This window comes from Aquila chrysaetos, chromosome 2 (genome assembly GCF_900496995.4).
Source record: "Aquila chrysaetos chrysaetos chromosome 2, bAquChr1.4, whole genome shotgun sequence".
NCBI classification, from domain to species: domain Eukaryota; kingdom Metazoa; phylum Chordata; class Aves; order Accipitriformes; family Accipitridae; genus Aquila; species Aquila chrysaetos.
The window spans coordinates 45,114,850-45,132,189 of NC_044005.1; the positions used below are offsets into that span (position 1 = coordinate 45,114,850).

At 48.7% G+C, this 17,340-nt stretch overlaps 2 protein-coding genes across 5 annotated transcripts in view; one reads left to right on the plus strand and one right to left on the minus strand.

Annotated features, from left to right (window-relative positions):
• Positions 1–161: 161 nt before the first annotated feature.
• Positions 162–9,524, minus strand: ACP2 (acid phosphatase 2, lysosomal). Of its 2 annotated transcripts, XM_029998434.2 has the most exons (11): positions 9,319–9,521; positions 9,133–9,228; positions 8,957–9,043; positions 6,563–6,715; positions 6,112–6,210; positions 5,860–5,949; positions 3,447–3,579; positions 3,283–3,371; positions 2,580–2,686; positions 2,184–2,359; positions 162–2,101 (listed from the first exon to the last, which is right to left on the minus strand). In XM_029998434.2, exons 1-11 carry the CDS (start codon positions 9,424–9,426, stop codon positions 1,965–1,967), a joined length of 1,275 nt encoding a protein of 424 aa, XP_029854294.1. In that variant the 5' UTR covers positions 9,427–9,521; the 3' UTR covers positions 162–1,964. The 2 variants fall into 2 exon arrangements, with proteins under 2 accessions (XP_029854294.1, XP_040976895.1); XM_041120961.1 differs by lacking the exon at positions 6,112–6,210 and having other exon boundaries at positions 9,319–9,524.
• Positions 9,525–9,548: 24 nt separating this feature from the next.
• NR1H3 (nuclear receptor subfamily 1 group H member 3) overlaps positions 9,549–17,340 on the plus strand; it is a 29,634-nt gene continuing 21,842 nt past the window's right edge. The window contains exon 1 of one of the 3 annotated variants that reach the window (XM_029998447.2): positions 9,549–9,744. The gene's annotated coding sequence lies outside the window, so the exon portion shown is untranslated. Of the gene's footprint in view, positions 9,745–10,259; positions 10,367–17,340 lie in introns of those variants that run through there. The other 2 variants (XM_029998475.2, XM_029998466.2) reach the window with 2 other exon arrangements.

A 17,340-nucleotide genomic window follows, 5' to 3' on the forward strand; every position in this document is an offset into this window, starting at 1 on the left:
AGTCAAAAATAGTTTATCTCAGTTCTCACTCAGCTGTAAGTGGGATTGTAACCACGGAATTATTTTGGGACAGGGTATACTGCAGAAAGTTCTGCCTGTTTTCCAACACTGAGCATGCTGGTGCTAGCCCTGTGAACTCTTAGAGAAGAAGAGGAGTAGAGTTCAGTGCGAATTTGATTTTAATAATGAAAAGGAAATGTATTGGAACAATTACAGAAAGTCATTCACAGTCAAAATGTCTAAATCATCATAGGAACCTTTCCTCTGTGTGTGCAAAATTTGCTGCCTTTAAAAAATAACAGGTCTGGTCCTCTTAAATGCACTTTCTATTACCTCTTTCTTGTGCCTGTTCTCACAGGCAGTAGCTTTTTCTTTATGACTGTCTTGCTGTGCAGAAGACCTAGATTGTATCTTCAGAGGACAAAAAGGTGAGGAAGATGCTGAGAACAGCAAGCTGCTTCTGCTGATTTAGAGTTCCCGTGCTGGCAGATGCCGATTATGGTGTAGGGAAAAGTCCCCACGGTACTCCATAGGGGAAGAAAAGGAAACGTCTGTAACCTAAGAACTGGCTTCTGCCGCCAAGAGGGGAAGGGAACTGCATCAGAAAGGGAAGTAAAAGCGGGAAGTGAATGTGCAGCATCACCATGTGAAGAGCCTGTGCTTCTGGTGCCTGCTGCCATCTCATTTTCTGCCAAAAGCTACAAAGCAGGTGGTGAGCACTTGGCGTGAAGTTCCCTGCAGCAGCTGCAGTGTGCACAGAGGCCAGCCTGGAGAAAGAATCACACTTTGGACAAAATGCCAAAGCGTGGCAAATAAGGGCATCCACACTCACCTGCAAACTCATCCTTAATGTTTTTTTGTTTGTTTGTTTGTTGTCCATCCAGCAGGGGAGATAGGAAGAAAAACTACAGAACTTGGCATTTAACCTGGTCTTAGGTAAACAGCTCTGCTACATCTCTTTAATTACAGCATAAAAACATTCTGCTAGCACAGCAAATTCCTTGGGCTCGCAGCTGAAATCTGGACTGCCTGCCGTACTGGGTACTCCCTGTAATAGGTACTTGAAGTTCACAGATGGTGAAGTCAAATTCAAAGGCTGAATCTTTAGACAAGGCCCAAGTTTCTTACCTATGGGGACTCTCCTTTCTAGAGCCAGCACTGCACAAGAAATTGGGTGTGGGTTTGCTGTGGTCACAGGTATTCGTATCTCTGATGAAGCTCTTTCTTAGAGCTTCTTTGGATCATACATAACCTACTCTGAGCTGAATCCTAGAAACTACTGCCAGGTTTTCAGTCTTATCCTGACTCCAGGCCGGTCCTCTCTTGAACCACAATGTGAGGAGGGAAAAAAAGACCAGTTGCCAGCAACAACTACTTGGCAGCAACCTCAAGAAACACTTTTTACTGTCTGCCATCATCTGCAGCAGTTCCCTCTGCATGGACAGTAGGTGAGTCTCGGTGCATTGTTGGTGAACTGTGCCCTCTGCTCCAGGCCCAGCCTTCCCACCATTGTCAGCCCAATGGTGTGAGAGAAAAGCACTCGGAGCAGGTTGACCCTGAAGAGAGATGCAACTCCTGACTGCACTGCACGTGGCAGCTGCTGGAGGCCCAAGCCCCTCTGCCACAGTCATGGTGAGTGGTAACATTTACAGTCACTTGAAAGGAGGAAAACTCTTGACCAGCTCCAACTGGCCATGTTGGGAATCCCAGACTAGGTAAGCTATATGAAGACTGGGGGCACCACACAGTATACTGGCTTCAGAATTAAGGTGTCGTTTCCATTAGAGTAGCTCAGTCCTCTCTTTCTGGGACGTCACCTTGAGAAAGCATCCAAAAATCAAGTCCAGCTTCATTCTGGGAAGCAATGGCCAAAGCAGAAGAATGCTCAGTAACTGAAGGTGCCCAGTCATCCTTAGGGGCAACACTGCTCCCTCCTACTGCCTGGGAAGGAGTTGAAGCAACTGTCAGGCCTGTTCTTCTCCCTCGTTGGAAACGTGTCGGTAGCCGGGGGGCTGAGACTGTATGCGAAAGAGTACAGTCAAGAGGAGGATTATAAGGAGGAGGAGAATGGATCCACACACAGCCAGACCCAGAAACAGTTCTGCAAGGGAGAAAACAAGTGGTCAATGTGGTATCGTCCAGGCTTTCCCCTCCTGCCGTGCTCTGGTCCAGCCTGGGCTCACCTGTGTCATGCACGCTGCTTGCTACCTGGCATTCTTGCTCCCAGTCCTGGGGAACAACAGGATCTGTGAGTTCCAAGAATCTCTGCAGTGGACACTGATGCTGACAGCCAGGGATTGTCAGTGGAAAAGGTTCCTTCCCACTCTCGTTCCGGAAAAACATCTCCACAGAGAAGTTACTGGAAACAAAACACAGCTAGATGTTTGTTTTTTTCCTCCAGCTGCAGTCATCCCTTCCCAAAAACTCAGTGTGCACACCCTTTCCTTCGTTCTGGTGGTAGTTTTCCTCCTAAGAGTCTGCCACTAGGAGCAAGATTGCATCCCCCTAGGGTGGAGTCTAGCCTAGGTATCTAACCCTTGAGGTGAAATCACAGCAGACATCTTTACTGCAGCCCTCACCCATCATCCTCTTGGTACAGCTCAAATAAATGACATGAGGCGTATGGTGCTTGAATCTTGTTGTAGACATCTAGAGCCATCTGCAGTGCCACAAGTGTGGTGTCATGCTGAGAAAGAGGGAAAAAAACCAAATCAGTCACCCTTATGGATGTGGCAGGGCAGCTCAGACTGGTACCAGTAACGGACAGGGGACGTCACCTTTGTAACTTCCATCTGGAAGAAGGGAGAGGAACGGTGATTTGTGATGGTGCCAGAGAAGGGGAGGAAGTGAAACAGCCATATATATCCTGCATTGTTCTTTAAGAATTAACCTCTAGGGAGCGATTTGGGAGAGACGCTTGACTTTCCAGTCAGTAGGCTGCTGGAAAGGGGGGATGACTCTGTGTCTACACTGCTGAAACATCACATCTGAACAGCATCAACCCATCTACCAGATAAATACAGCAGTGGCTCCCCAAAGTCTGCCAGTCTCATCCACAAGCCTGAGCTAGCAGGAACGAAGCGCAAGTTGGGAATTCTCCTCAGGGGCCCCAGAGGAATGACGCCAGATACTGCACACCCCACCCAGCCAGAGGCAAAGGTGCATGTCCTCCTGATCACTGCATGGGCTGTAGAGAAGCCAGAAAGGGTTAAAACTATCACCATGCCCCAATCCCCCGTGAGGAGGAGATGGATAAAAGCTAGCCCCCAAGCTCTGACTTACCGCTGAATAGGCAAGTAGTTTCAGGTTCTGGTGGGCAGAAACATTTGCTGCTTTGGTTAAGTTCTTCCTTATGTGATTCAGCAGGACCCCTGAGGAAAGGGAACAGCTGGTAAGAGGCAAAAACTAGACAGAGCGGCATGAAGCTCCCTTCCCGGTGCACTCACCGCCTTGCAGACGAGCTTTTTCTACCCGATTGTGGATCCCAAAGAGAAATTCAAACCCAAAGTCTTTTAGTTGCTTCAAACGAGTCATGACATCTGGTGTCACCCATGCAGGCAAATCCATTTTGTGTGCTTGCTAGAAAGAGAAACAGAATACTCATCTGCAGGTAGCACGGATCGCAGATTAGTCAGAGAATGGGAGTCAGGGTGTCTGGAGTCTGGGCCATACTGCTACTGATTTCCTATATTATTTTAAATATGCCCCTTTCCTATTTATGGTTCTGTCCTCACGCTGCTGTGCTGCATACAAAGAATATAGGTGGGTTTTAATGTTGTTTCAGAAACTAATAATGAGAAGCATAAAGATTAAAATCTAGGAGCTACACTTCTGTGAAAGCACAACTGGAGTGCAGGGTTACGTCATAACACCGATACAATAATCCTAGGGCATTTACTTTATGTGTGGCTGATTCTGCCCTGCAGATGGCATGCAGTCAAAAAAAAAAAAAAAAAGATAAGCGAGAGAGCACAAACTCAAGGTTTCTGGTGTTCTGGTCTACCTGCAGCACAATTTCCCTGGAGACTCTGAGGGCCACTGAATGCTACTGGAGAAAGTTAGCAAGCACTCTGCAGACATAATACTGCGATGCGCCACTGACAAAGCCCAGCACTCAAACCCAGAATACACAGAACTGGGAACCAAGAGAAAAACTTGCTTCGCAGCCAACCCATTACAAGAAAGGATTAGTTATACTGGCAGACAAACAGCAGTTGTGGTTCCCTGGCATTACTCGGAGCAATTTTCTATGCCACATCCCATTAAACAGCCAGAAGATGAGGCTGAATATCCTTAAGAGCCCATTCTGTCTGAGCGGTTCGGAGAAACTCCCATCAGCAACTTAGATATTTAGTTAGTTTTTCATTAATTTACAACAAGAATAGGTGGTAAGTTCAGCTATTTCTTGGACTTTTTTATTTTCTCTATCCAGATGGCGGAATGAAGCTACTGGCTCAGGTGAGAAAAACAATCCTTCTCTTCAAGGCACTGTTTGTATGAGTTTTAGAAGAAAGGAGGAAGCCCAAAGCAGCTGAAGAGACTGATCAGCCTGAGGGTATAGTTTTGAGAGTAAACCTCCCCTTCCTCAAAACATTCTGGTTTCATTTCAGGACAGTGAGCTATTCTCCAAGTTCTTGGGGATTACAGTGGTTGTCAGCTGGCTGCCTGGGCCCAATTTCCAAGCTCGTTAAGTGAGTCTTGAAAATGAAGATGATCTTAAATTCTTGATTTCTCTGACCAAAGTATTTTTTGTTAGTGACAGAAGTTGCTTCGCTGGGATTGTTACAAGACAGGAGATTGGGTTTGTGATACAAAGGGCAAATTTACATAGTGCAATGCAGCTCTGAACTGGAATATTCTTAGCTTGCAGCAACTCAAGCTGCTGCTTTACATAGCAAAGTGCAATTCCATGCACATTTATCTTTTACATCCCCCAAATAGTACATACCACTGTATACCACTGCCAGCAAGCTAAGTAGAATTGCACCTCCACAGAATTAGCATGACACACTGTCAAAATGCTTGGGTTTACTGCTTCTTCCACAATTTGCTAGTTTGACATGAAAGATCTCTATAATTTACTTCATTGCGCTGCATAGTTATACACAGATAAACTTGTGTGCAATGACTGTAAGTCTCCTGGATACTCCTGTAGCATTATCGCAGCACAGCTAACCTGATTTTTTATTTTGTTTAAGCCTTCATGAGAAGTGCTTTCAACAAAACACCACATGAATACAGAGTTTGGTGCCCCAGCCCAGACAGCAAAAGGGTAACTGTCTCTAGAGTCTTTCTCTGGCAAAGGTCAAAAACTAGATGTGGGTGAACCCCACTTAACCTAGAAAAGCATTATTTTCTTTTAGAGATGGCATTAACAGAAGCACAGAAAGAAAAGCGAGAGATCTAAAGTAACAGAGAGCTAGAGGTAGAACCGGGAATAGTCCTAATTTAAGCTCCCAACTTAAACCATAAAGTTAACGCTTCTTCAGTTTCCGGAGATCTCATTTCTACCTTATTTATAACTCAGACTTGTCCACAGAGATCTAAAGATTTCAGACTGCAGTCATTTTCTAATGACTTTCAAAAGAGATATTATGCAGGTGGGACATTTTCTGGCTCTGGCACGATATATATCTAAGCTACGAAGTGGGAGGTTATAGGGTACAAAAGTAGGTAATTCTTGGCACATGCTTCTAGTGAGCAGGAACTGTTATTATTCTGAAATTAGAACATACTTCTAACTGTAGGGTGGGAATGATGAGAAGTTTTTTTACGGGATTTTGCAAAATAATTTTCCACCAAATCCAGTGAGTCCTAACGACCAAATTCCCATGGCTGTAAGATGATGGCCCAACTTACTTCACAGAACAGTGTGTCATACACACTCCAAACACACTCGAGAGACACATCCCGGATCCCAGTCTCGTTTGCCACCATCTGCAGGAATTGCTGTAGGTATGAGAAAAGAGAAAGGCCTTCAATTTTCTAATCTCATACTGTATTACATGCATAGGTATTCCTACCCTTTTCTCAGAACTCTGATTATACAGAGGTGATAATACTTTAACTACAAGCCTAAGACCACCTTATCTCATGCAAACAATCACTTACCCAATTCTCTTTGGTCTTATTTATGTATTCTGCTGAGTGCCGTGTTTCATTCTGTAGCTGTTCATACCGTGGACAGCGGGTCAAAGGAAACTTCAGTAGCTGGGCAGAGACAACAAGGGCAGCTAGGTCACCGAGAACACTGAAGTACAGAATTTGCAGTCAACACGCGCGACTGTCATGAAACCCTGACGAGCGGGATGCGTCTATAAACAGGCTCAAGTACTGCCTTCTAACATATTCCAGATGTGGTCTGCTGAGGCGTTGCAGCTAACATGTTGAGTGAACACAGCCCCTGAATTCTCGTCTTGCTCTGAGAAGAGAAGAACCTTTGCAAGGTAGGTCCCAGGAGCAGTTCAAGACAATCTGAACTGAGACTGAAGCAAAGACTTCTGGAGAAGTTGGCGTAACACACTATTTGAGTAGTCAGTACATATCCTTGCGACTAACTTACCCTTTCCTCGGACTCAGGCACTGTGTGCACGGGGATAGGCTGCCAGGAGATGTTAGGGTTGAACATCTGTTGTCCCTCTGGGGGATACAGCCCTGCCAGATTGGTCTCCGCACTCATCAGCGTCCGATCGCAGTCTGTGCTGCGGATGAAGATCTGCCAGGGACAGGGACAGCGCACCATTAGTAATGCTATCGTAAGCGGTGATGCTCGAACGCAGGACGACACACTCGCCGAGGAACATTGCCAAGTGCCCTGCAGCTGCTCACGGACAAGAAGATAACAGGAGTTGAGGTGACTCAGCCTGCTGATATCAGCCTGGACAAAACTGTAAGGACAGACACAAAGACAATTTGGTGTGTAATACTGGAGTGGTCTGTTCTGGATCAGTGGGATAGCCAGATGCACTGTGCGGAGGTTACAGATAGAAAGGAGTCTGAGTATGAGGAAAAGTCAGAGACAAGCATGACAGAGATGCAGATAATGATGGGCACAGATAGGAAATGCACTGTATTTACAGAGCAGGACTGGGGCAAACTCCTGCATTCAGTTCTCAGTTCTAGGAATGACCTGCTGTGCTCATGATTTTATTTGATCATTGTGGGCTCTTGGGATTAATGGTCCAAGACTTATCATTCCAGAGCTCGGAGAGAGAGATCTGAGCCAGAAAAAACGGAAACGAGAAAAATAGAGAAAAGTTCAGAAGATCAAAATGGCAAAACCTTGGTATTCTGTTATCTGTGTGCTGAAAACAGTTAGGGGGGGAGATTGGAGAGAAACCAGTGATAAAACAAGAGGAACACGTAGGAAATCATGAAAGAATGTCCTAGAAAACAGCATGTTGAATCTGAAACAACAAGAACAAAAAGCCAGAAGAATGAAATACAATGCCAAGATTGGGATTTTTTTTTTAAATGTTAAATGAGGAGAGAGAAACATAAGAAAAAATACATATGCTCACTCTGTATAGCATCTCCCATGGGAAGTGTATCTCAAAACTTAACAGTCATGAGTTAAAAAAAAAAAAAGTTGTATTTTCTCTGACAATTTCTACCCACTTTTACCTCTTAACTGTGGCTTGAAAACAACTGACCCTGTACTCATTAGACAGGATTTCTTTCATCCTTGGTAAGCGCTGAAGAAATAGAAAGGAAATATTTTAAAAGGTCTAATTCCAGAAGTGTCATAAAAAACAATTAAGCCCTGAGCGTACATGCTTTCTTCAGCACCTTTTGCCAGGGCTCCAGCTTGTCGCTGAGTCAGGTGACAGACGGTCCTATGGTGTCACCCAGAGGCAACACTTCTTATAAGAGAGGTTGCTCAACTCGAGCAGGGGTTTGGGCTTGGTTAGCAGAACAGCTTTTGTTTGCATACGCCTTGGTTTGTTTTTCCTTCTCAAGCAAGACAAGGAAAACAGTTTCAGCTGGCAAAAGCTTTTTAAGAGTGAAGTATGTTTGGAAAAGAACTACTGAGGAAGGTTAAAGGATCTGTGTTTGAGCTGATGCTGGAAGTTTTGTTGATGAAGCAAATGTGAAAGAAGGGATGTAATCTGAACTATGTCAAGCTGGGAGTTCACTGGGGAGCCCAAAAAGGGGGGAAACAAAGACAGAAAGGCTTCTCAGTTTGCCCCATCTGGTCAATCACCCCAAGTGAGCTCAGATAAAATCACTGAACCGACACAGGGCCAGTAGTGGGACAAGGGGTCTCGACTTGGCCCGCTGTCCATCTGAACCACGTGATGGCATGCCTCTCCTCACGACACTTGCTCATGTTCTCGTTGACTCACACCTCTTTGATCAACCAGCAGGAGTATTTCAGGGGATTTTCTATTTCCTTGCTTTTTTGGATCTTTCAGATTTCCCCCTGTGCTTAGCCTGAGGGCTCCGTTAACTTTTTAGGAAAGAAACCGACCAGTTTCTCCAGAACTTTCATAAAGCGTGGCAACATCCTGGCGAGAGAGGAAAACCTCTGTCTTTGGGGGACTGAAGCTGTCAATACTTTACGAGTGAAGACAAGCGAGAGGGTTACTTCTGCTTAGTGACTGCTGCTTACACACACAGACTCCCATGGGATCGTGACCGAAGCGCGCTGGGGAGGCGAGGGCAGGGCAAACGCAGGCTGCATTCTCGTCAGCTGGTGTGATAAAAGAAAAAAAAAAACAAACCACGAAGCAAAAAAAAACACCCCAAACCCCCTCACAGTCTCGAGGAAGAAACAAGCACCAGCTACCACACAGCATTCCTGTTTTGTTCCCTCGCCATTCCAGAGCCGGCGGCTTTCCCGGTCTCCCAGCGGGGCCGTTGCCGCGCGGCCTCAGGCCGGATCGCTTCGGCAGCCGCCGAGACGCTGCCCGATCCGTGTACCGTCCCCGTCCCCGCCCCGAGCCCCGGTGCTGACCTCCTGCCGCCGGTACGTGTCGCTGAGGAAGCCGCGGTAACGCCGCCGCAGGGCCTGGCCCAGCTCCCACTGCTGCCGCATCCCCACCTGCAACGGCACCGGGCGTTACCGGCGGGGCCGGCCGGTTCTCTCTCTCTCTCGCCCGCCCGCCCGCCCGCCGCGGCCCCCACACGCACCTGCGTGAGCTGCCCGAAGCCCTGGGGCCAGGCGCCCTCCTGGAAGGGGTCCCGCGGGTAGGCCTTGATGGGAGAGCGGTCTCCGTGCCGGTACACCTGCGGGCGGCACCGCGTCACAGCCGGCCCGGTCCGGTCCGACCCGGTGCCCTCCCGCCGCCGCCCCCACCCCCCCCCGTTTCCCCTCACCAGGGTTACGAAGCGGAGGCTGCGGGGCCGGGCGGGCGGCGGCTGCTGCAGGCAGAGCGCCATTAGGAGGAGGACGGTGCCTCCTCCCCAGCCGCACCCCGCCGCCATGGCGTTTCTACCCGCCGCCCCTCGGAACCGAGCCGCCGCCGAAACCGCGGGGCCGCCCGGACGCAATTTTCCTGAGCACAGCGGAAACGCCGCGACCGGGCCGGTCGCCACTCCCGGGGGGAGGTTGGGCCTCAGGCGGGTCCCCGGGGCTGCTCCCGCCTCCCGAGAGGGGGCGAAGGCGGAGCCCGGCGGCTGGGACGGAGGGAGAGCGGCTGGGTCCCCTGAGGGAGCCGCGTACGGTCGTGGGCGGTCGGTCTCCGCCGGGGTAACGTGCTACCGGGTGGGCATCCGCTGGATCCTCGGCCGCGGGCCCGGTAGGTGCCGTTTGAATAGAGGGGGAGAGCGTAGGCGGTTAAGCGAAATTTGTGATGTTTAGGGCTCGCCCCCGCCTACCCGCGGGCGGGGGGCAGGTGATTACGTGGGGGGGGGGGGTTCTGGGCATTCCCTTTTCTTCAAGAAAAGGAGGGAACCGCGGCTCTCGCGTTCCGCGACGAAATCTCGGGGGCCGGGAGCCTCCGCGGCTCTAAGCCCAGTTCGTTTTGCCGTGAAGGGCGGAGAACCGGCGGCGGCTCCGCGGCGGGCACGGAGGAGCCCGGGACGAGGGTCTGACTCCCTCCGTGGCCGCTGTTTCTCTCACCCGTCATTAACGGGCAGGGTTTAATTGTGAGCTGACCCCCCCCCCGGAGCGGGGGGGGGGGGGGGGGGGGCTGCCTCCGCCTCTCACCGGGCTCACGGAGCGGGGGGGAGGGGGGGGCGGGCAGCGCCTGCACGTGACCCGGGGCCGCGCGTGACATCACCGCCGCGGCCTTTCCCCCCCCCCCCCGCACCGGGACCGGGGCCGGGCCGCCCCTCCCGCCGGCGGCTCGGGCACCTGCGCTACCGGGGAAGGAGGAGGAGGAGGAGGCGGCCGCACATCGCCGAGGAGCCGCGGGCCGCGCCGGTAACTTTTCTCCTCGGTTGTGGCTGTGGGGACGGCGGGTGGGCGGGCGCCGCCGCCTCCTCCTCCTCCTCCTCGCCGCCCGCGGGGCCGGTCCGTCCGCTCCGCCTGTCCGTGACTCACGGCGCAGGGGGGGGGGGGGGGGAGTGGGACGCGGTCTCCCGCTCCGCGGCCTGCACCGGCCCGAGCCGCGGCAACGCTTCCTGGGAGCCGGTACCGGCGGCCCGGCGCCGCCCGCCCTCCCGTGTGGTGCTGCCGGTCGGGTCGGGCCGGGCCGGGTCCGGTCGGCGCTGGAAGGTGCTGGAAGGAATGGGGGGCGGCGGCGGGAGGAAGGGAGGGGGTTCGCCTTCTCGGCGAGCGCTGGCGGTCGTGGGTTGTTGGCGTTGCAGGCGGCAGCGGGGCCCGCCGCCTCGGGCTGGCAGCGGTTGCGCCCTTGGAGAGGAGGGTCCCTCTGCGAAAGAGGTCGGAGAATGGGCAGCAGCCGCAGGCGGATGGACGTAGCAAGTCAAAGCAGGCGTTTAGGGAGAGGGGTATCAGCGACTCGTGGCCGTTACGGTGCGTCCGAAGAGCCTGGATCTCTGTCTGCTGTCTCCGGAGATGCTGTCAGGTGCAGCGTGGAGATGTTTACTTGCTTTGTGGTAACTCGTTAGCTCTCCTCTTCCCTTGTCCGCCCTGCTCAGCTCTGCATTTCTCCATCTCGTTCACCTGTTGCGCCCTGTCAACCCCGACTGCGAGCTTTCTAGGACACAAACTCATCCGCACGGCTGTCGGTTTGCAGGGTGCTGTTAAAAGGTAACTTTGCTCACGTTGGTGATGACTCTTCATTGTGCCATTTCACTGATGCTCCTTGTGCTAAGGTCCGTGGATCTGTCAAGACAGGTAGTTCGTTATAGGCCAGAAGCAAACCTTGGATCACCGGTGAAAGAGAAATACCTTATCTCCTGAAATTTCCTCCCTGCCTTTTCTTTTTCCTAAAGGCACAGCTGGGCCCTTCAGTGCAAGGCTTTTCTGAGGGAGTCTCCAACACTGAGTCACATTTCTGACTAACTGTTTGGATCACTGCATGTCAGCCAGTTTCTGGCTATGACTGCAGGTTATGTTTGTCTGTAGGGAAGAGTCCTCTCAGCTCTGCTGCTCGTTCCGAGGTATGTGGAGTATCTGCTGTTCCCCAGGTGTCAGGGAGAAGACTGTACCTGAGGACAGACAGAAGAAAAAGGAAAAGCTGTTTTTTACTTCAGCGAGTGGTGGGCTTGGTTTGTGGAGTGAGTCTTAATCAAGGCATAACCCCCCTGCTGAGGTAGAAACAGAAAAAAATGTCTTATCTTGTAATTAGGGGAGCAAACGCAGTTTGAAAATTTCAGCAAAGTGTTGCTGAGCTCAGCCCTTCTTTTCCTTTGGGCTGTGGAAAGAGGGCACTGCACACGGTATGCATTGTGCCAGGACCAGATGGAGTTTGGCCTTGCCGTGCTTCTCTCCTATCACACCCGTGGCACGTTTGCCAGAAGATTACTGCTGCTGCAAGATTTGTGAGGGCAGACTGACTGTGTGTGGCTTCCTGGCATAACCCCTTTTTGAAATCTAGCGCTGAGTTCCGTCATATTTCTTTCTCATACATGCATGCACCCATGCATCCTTCTTCATACAGGAAGGCCAGCTTTTGCAGGAGAAAAGCAGGGGTGATAATAATTAACAACCTTCTCCCTCCCACCCCCCAAAAATAAGAGGTGGGGGGAATAAACCCAAACCAGCCTCAGGTAGGACAGAACATGAGTTGTTGCACAGCTGCTTGGGAGTTCTCTAGCTGCTGGAGGAAACCTGCAGCTACTTGTATTGTGAAGGGATACAAGAAGTACTGTAGCAGGGCCTATATATATAAATTGCCTAATCTAAAAAAGTAAGAAACAGGAAACTTTATCGCAGAATTAGTGTGTCCTGGCTGTGTGCCTTGGGTTACTGTTGTCGGTTGTTTCCAGTTACTGCTGCTGCAGCTCTCTGTGCCTTGTCAGCATGTTTCCTTTACCAGCTGGCTATGCAGCGAGGAGGCAGGCAGAGGGTGTGCAGACAAACAGGTGTGCAGCCGTACAAGTACAGAGCATGAGTCTGCTGCCTCATCCTGATCTCGCACCTGCAGGAAGAGTCGTGTTTCTAGGGCGTTAAGGTGCGTTTGATTGCTATGACTTTTTTTTCCCCCCCCAAGAAAGATGCTTTTTGTAGGATTAGTTCTCGCAACTCGGCACACTTGTTCTGCGGTAAGCAGAAGGATGAGTTTTTTGCTGTTGTTAAATGTTTGATCCGGTGGTGATGCTGTCAGACCTCAAAAGTCATGTCTTTTGTAATTAGATCTGGTCTGTGATTGTATGGCTAGCAAGATTGACAGTTTTCAAAATTTTAAGTTTTGAATTTAAGGTCTTTAACTGTTGCTGTTTTTCAGAAGTTGGGTTCCCATCTGCCCAAGGAAGAGTATAGAATATAATATGCTTTGTCTTGAAGGCATTGAGGGGTGATCCTGCTTTCTGCTCTGGAAGCAGCTGCTGTGAAAGTCTCATTGTTGCAGATGTGTGTGTCTTTGCATGTTGAATAGGAAGGCTTATCAGATTGTATGTCACTGCCCCCCCCCCTCCTCCCCCAAGTAATAAGATTCACAGACCTGATGCTCTTGGAGAAAAATCAGTGTTTCAGAACTGAGGTGTCCCTGCCCGTGGCAGGGGGGTTGGAACTAGATGATCTTTAACGTCCATTCCAACCCAAACCATTCTATGACTCTATACAAAGATACCTTGTTTCACTGGGGGAAACTGTTCTGCTGGTCTGCAGTAGGATATGTTACCTTGTTTTTCTCACAGCCTAATAATTTAGGAAGGCAGAATCACGTTCTCTTGGCTGTGGAAACTGACTCGGTGGGAAGGAACCTCATCTTAGGAGGGAATTCAGGGGAATGGTTCCTGCTGACAGATACAGGTCTGCATCTGGGCTGCAAACAGGTTGAACTTGGTCATTAGATCATACTTCTGCTAATATACAACATTTGACTTAGCATTTTTGTTGTGGTTACTGCAGCTAGAAGCTGTACTGTAGTCAGTTTGGTTTTGAGATATGTGTATAATATTGTTAAATTAGATGAGGCTGTACACGTTCTGGTAGATCTTAAAAGTTTCTGTATTAGAAGTAGTACGATGGGTTACTTTAGGATTCCTGTGTCGTTTTTGTTCTGTGATGTCGTTCTCAGGACAAAATACCTTTTTTCTGGTTTTGGGGCATAGACAAATTCCTTTCTTGTGTCCTCACTAAAAAGGAGACACCCCTGGAGCCAGCGTAGCTTGCACTTTTAGATCTAGAGATCTCAAAACCAGATTTCCTGTAAAGCAAAATTACTTTCTTTATTGAGTGTCAAAAAGAAACTGTTAAGGTGATATACCCAATTTTGGTATAATTTAATAAATCGCTTTGAAGTATGCACTGTCAAGCTTTTAAGTATCTTATTTGGGGAGGGCAAAGGCTACTTAGGGTAGTGCACAGAGGAGAGCAGAGCACTGCAGACCTTCCAGTATGTTTAAGGGAGGGGAAAAGATAAATGTTTATTTAGTGGGAAGTTGGTGAAGAAATGAAGAGAGCAATGTTAGAGAATGAGAAATCTAATTCTTGTTTTGAACAGATGAAAACTAGTGTCTGTAGGATTAAGTAGGAGAACTATCTTGTGGGATGTGAGGATTAAAGCAATTTAAAAGCCATGCTGCAGAGTCAGGTTGTATTGTGTATGCGTAGAAACCTCTCTGAGATGTAAATAAAAGATGTTGGGTGAGTATCAGAGCGATTGCTAAAGCAGATGACTGACAAGAGAGTAGGTGTCTCCTGGCATGTAAGGCTTTTTAGTTCGTTTTAAGGTTTTAAAAAAATATTGGAAAATATACTCCTTAAATTTCTTGAAACAAACTAGGCATGGAAATTGTATCCTCTCTCCCTCCAGGGAGAGGGGCTGTCTTGGCCTGCTCCTCCTATCACAACTATGAAACAAACAAGGTTAATTGGTTTAAATCAAGGCTTCCCCCTTGCTGATTTAAATCATGATTAAAGTTGGTATTTTAAATAATTCATTTAAGCTTTGTTTTGCATTTGATACTTCCTTAAAAGGAAAGTTTATTCGAATTGGTGAGGCTCATCTATTACTACGTCTTGCTAAACAGGATGATACAGTGTATCTACATACACCCATTTATGCTATTATATCACAGTAAATGTTTACATTAGAAAACGGTGGTTTGTATTTACTGGGTGAATAATTTCTTTCCTCATGACTTGTACAAAACAGCATTTGAATGAAAAGGTCAAATTAAATATGCAGGTTTTTTTATAATTACACTGTAATCACGCACTGGATACATAAGAGAAAATACGCTTGCTGGAGTGTGTGCTATTAAAACTGACTTATTTTAACAGGGTAGTGTTATCTGTACTTAGCAAAATGAACTGGTTGGTTTTGGTCATCGTGTCCTTCCAGATCTTGGAATGACCGTAACTCATCCTCCCTTGTCTTGTTTTTATTCAGAGATTGGAAGAGAAACACCTCCTCCCCCATTTTATGCAGCCTCCCCTAACTTTGAGTGAACTGAACTAATTTAATAAGTGAATTGAAGAAAGTAATCTTTCTGCCTTTTTAAGAAAGGTTTGTTTGGTATTTCAGTGGATTCTGGTTCTGCAGACTTAGTGACTTTCTCGAGTTTAGGAAACACTCTCTTTAAACATTCTCCAGCAACCATGTGCTGCTTGGATAGGGTGTGTACTTGTTTAAATGATTGTTTTAGGCTTTATCATAAATTGTCATTAACTTAGAAAATAAATTGAACGAGTGTAATCTTGAAAAATGTGTGTAAAATCCATTTAAAGGAAAATGTTTGGAATTTAAATAGTCTATCTAGGGCCCTTAATGAAGTGAGGGCAAAGAGGTAGGCTTCTGCAACAGCTCCATAGCGTATCTCCATTGCCAGGGACATACATGCGGAAATGTGCCAGTCCCCAGAGGACTCCACATGCCATGCCAGTGAATTTTCCTGGAGGATTTTACACAGTCAGGCTGTCAGATAATGCACATGTAGTGGCTTCGAGTGCAGCCACCAGCAGGACCCCATGCGCGCATGTTTGTGGGCACATGAAGTTGCACTGGAACAGCCTTTGAGACTTGCTGTGGTGGTGCTTGCCTTGACATGCATGCACACATGCACACAAGGAGAGTCCTGTGGCCAGCCCTCCTCGCCAGCATGCTTTGGCTTGCATGAGTACTGCCACCGAGGCAGGGCAGCTCACCCAGCTGCACGTTCCGAGAGTAGAAGGCGAAGCTGTCACCTTGCCTTCAAATACCAGCTTTGTGCTTCTGGTCTCCTGTTTGACTGCTTCGCACCCTTGGCCGTTGTCTGTAGGAGAGGAATAATATTCTGGTTTCTGTGAGAAGTCCAGGAAGAAGTTCATCAGATGGCTTCTGTGTTTACAACTGGTGAGGGGGACAGATTCTCAGGCACGTGCAGGTCTGGGTAGGAAGGCCCAGGGATTTGATTTGAGGTCCATATAGCATGTGGACAGGCAAGGTTGCACTGCTAGACCTTTACAAAGGTGTCAGACTCCGTTCCTTAGCAAAGGAAGCGGGAACTTCTGCCGTAAGGAGTGTTTTAAAATGTAAAATACCGATAAGCACAGATTGTATAATGTAGCTTCTGTTATCTAGGCGTGTCTGAGAAGAGGAGACTTAACTTTCTGAGCTATATGGGACTAAGAATAATTTTCCCTTGGTCTCCAGGAAACTCCCAAGTTGCTGTTTGTTTTCCTAGAAGTAGAACAGGAGTGGAGAAAGGAGAAACCTTGTCCTGAAGAAAACATGAATTTTCTCCCAATCACCTGCACTTTGAGGGCATTTTCTATCATGCTGCTTTTGAGCAGCAGGCTGGGGGTGACGGCTGAAGAAAAAACAAGAAGAGGCTGCGGACTTTGTCCTCCTTTATTTCAGTATCATCTCCAATTGCTACTCCCTGATACTTGCTCTGGGTGGTGCTTTTAGTGGTGTCCCAGAATCGGCAGGCCATCCCCACCCTTCTCCCTTGATTCAAGGATCAAAATAAGAAATCCAGCCACCTGTTGGCTTAGCCCCATTGCCCGCTCCCACACACTCCTACACGTGCTCACATTTTCCAGCATTGATCTTGGGTTTGCAATTATTTGTGAGAAGTCAGGCGATACGAGCTCTCTGACAGTATGATGTTTGCTTGCTTCATGCCAACCCTGCTGGAGCATCAGTCTTTGCAGAACCACTGGCTCCTGGTTTGTCGGTGGGTCGTGTGCGATGGCTTCCTTGTCCTCGTGGCAGGTTTGCACTGGAGTTGGGAACAGAGTGGGCTCCTTGCAGTATGTTGCTGGTGACAAACCCGGGCAATCTGATGGTTACGTTCTTTTGCTTTTTTCTCTTAGAGCCTTTGTGCAGACTTTCAATCTGTTCTGGGCTACGTTATTTGGGCAATAGAAAAGCATTTGTCTGTTAGCACCTCCGATCTCTTTGTGCCTTGTTAGGGCTCTTTCTGGATGGAAGAGGGCGAGGCCTCCTGGGCTCTTGGAGATAACCTGCGAGGAGGGTCGGTGGCTCTGGTTTCTCATCTGGTGGGTGTGCGGTGAGTGCAGCCATTTCACTGGCTGGTGTTTGAGCAGTGGACTCTGTCCGGCTCTGGACTGTTTTCCAGCTGAGTATTTGTGGTGATGTCAGGCAGTGTGAGAAGGGAACATGACTTGGCAGGACAAAGTCTGCAGAAAGTTCAGCTCCACATTTGGCCAAGAGCCTCGGAGGGAATGAGATCTACACACACATTCTGCTACACAGCCTGTCACACGCCCTCTCACATGCTCCCTTCCTGTCGCACAGATCCTCTTTCTCTCATTTTCAGACCTTTAACCCTTCCCTCTTAGATTCTACCCTGTGGGTTAATAAAAAACAAACAAAAAAA

Coding starts and splice junctions, on each gene's coding strand:
- ACP2 (XM_029998434.2), bottom strand. CDS start 9,426: ATGGCGGCGGGGTGCGGCTGGGGAGGAGGCACCGTCCTCCTCCTAATG. Junction 9,044..9,132: donor GCTTCGGGCAGCTCACGCAG/GTGCGTGTGGGG, acceptor GTGCCGTTGCAG/GTGGGGATGCGGCAGCAGTG. Junction 2,687..3,282: donor AACTACTTGCCTATTCAGCG/GTAAGTCAGAGC, acceptor CCTCTTTCTCAG/CATGACACCACACTTGTGGC.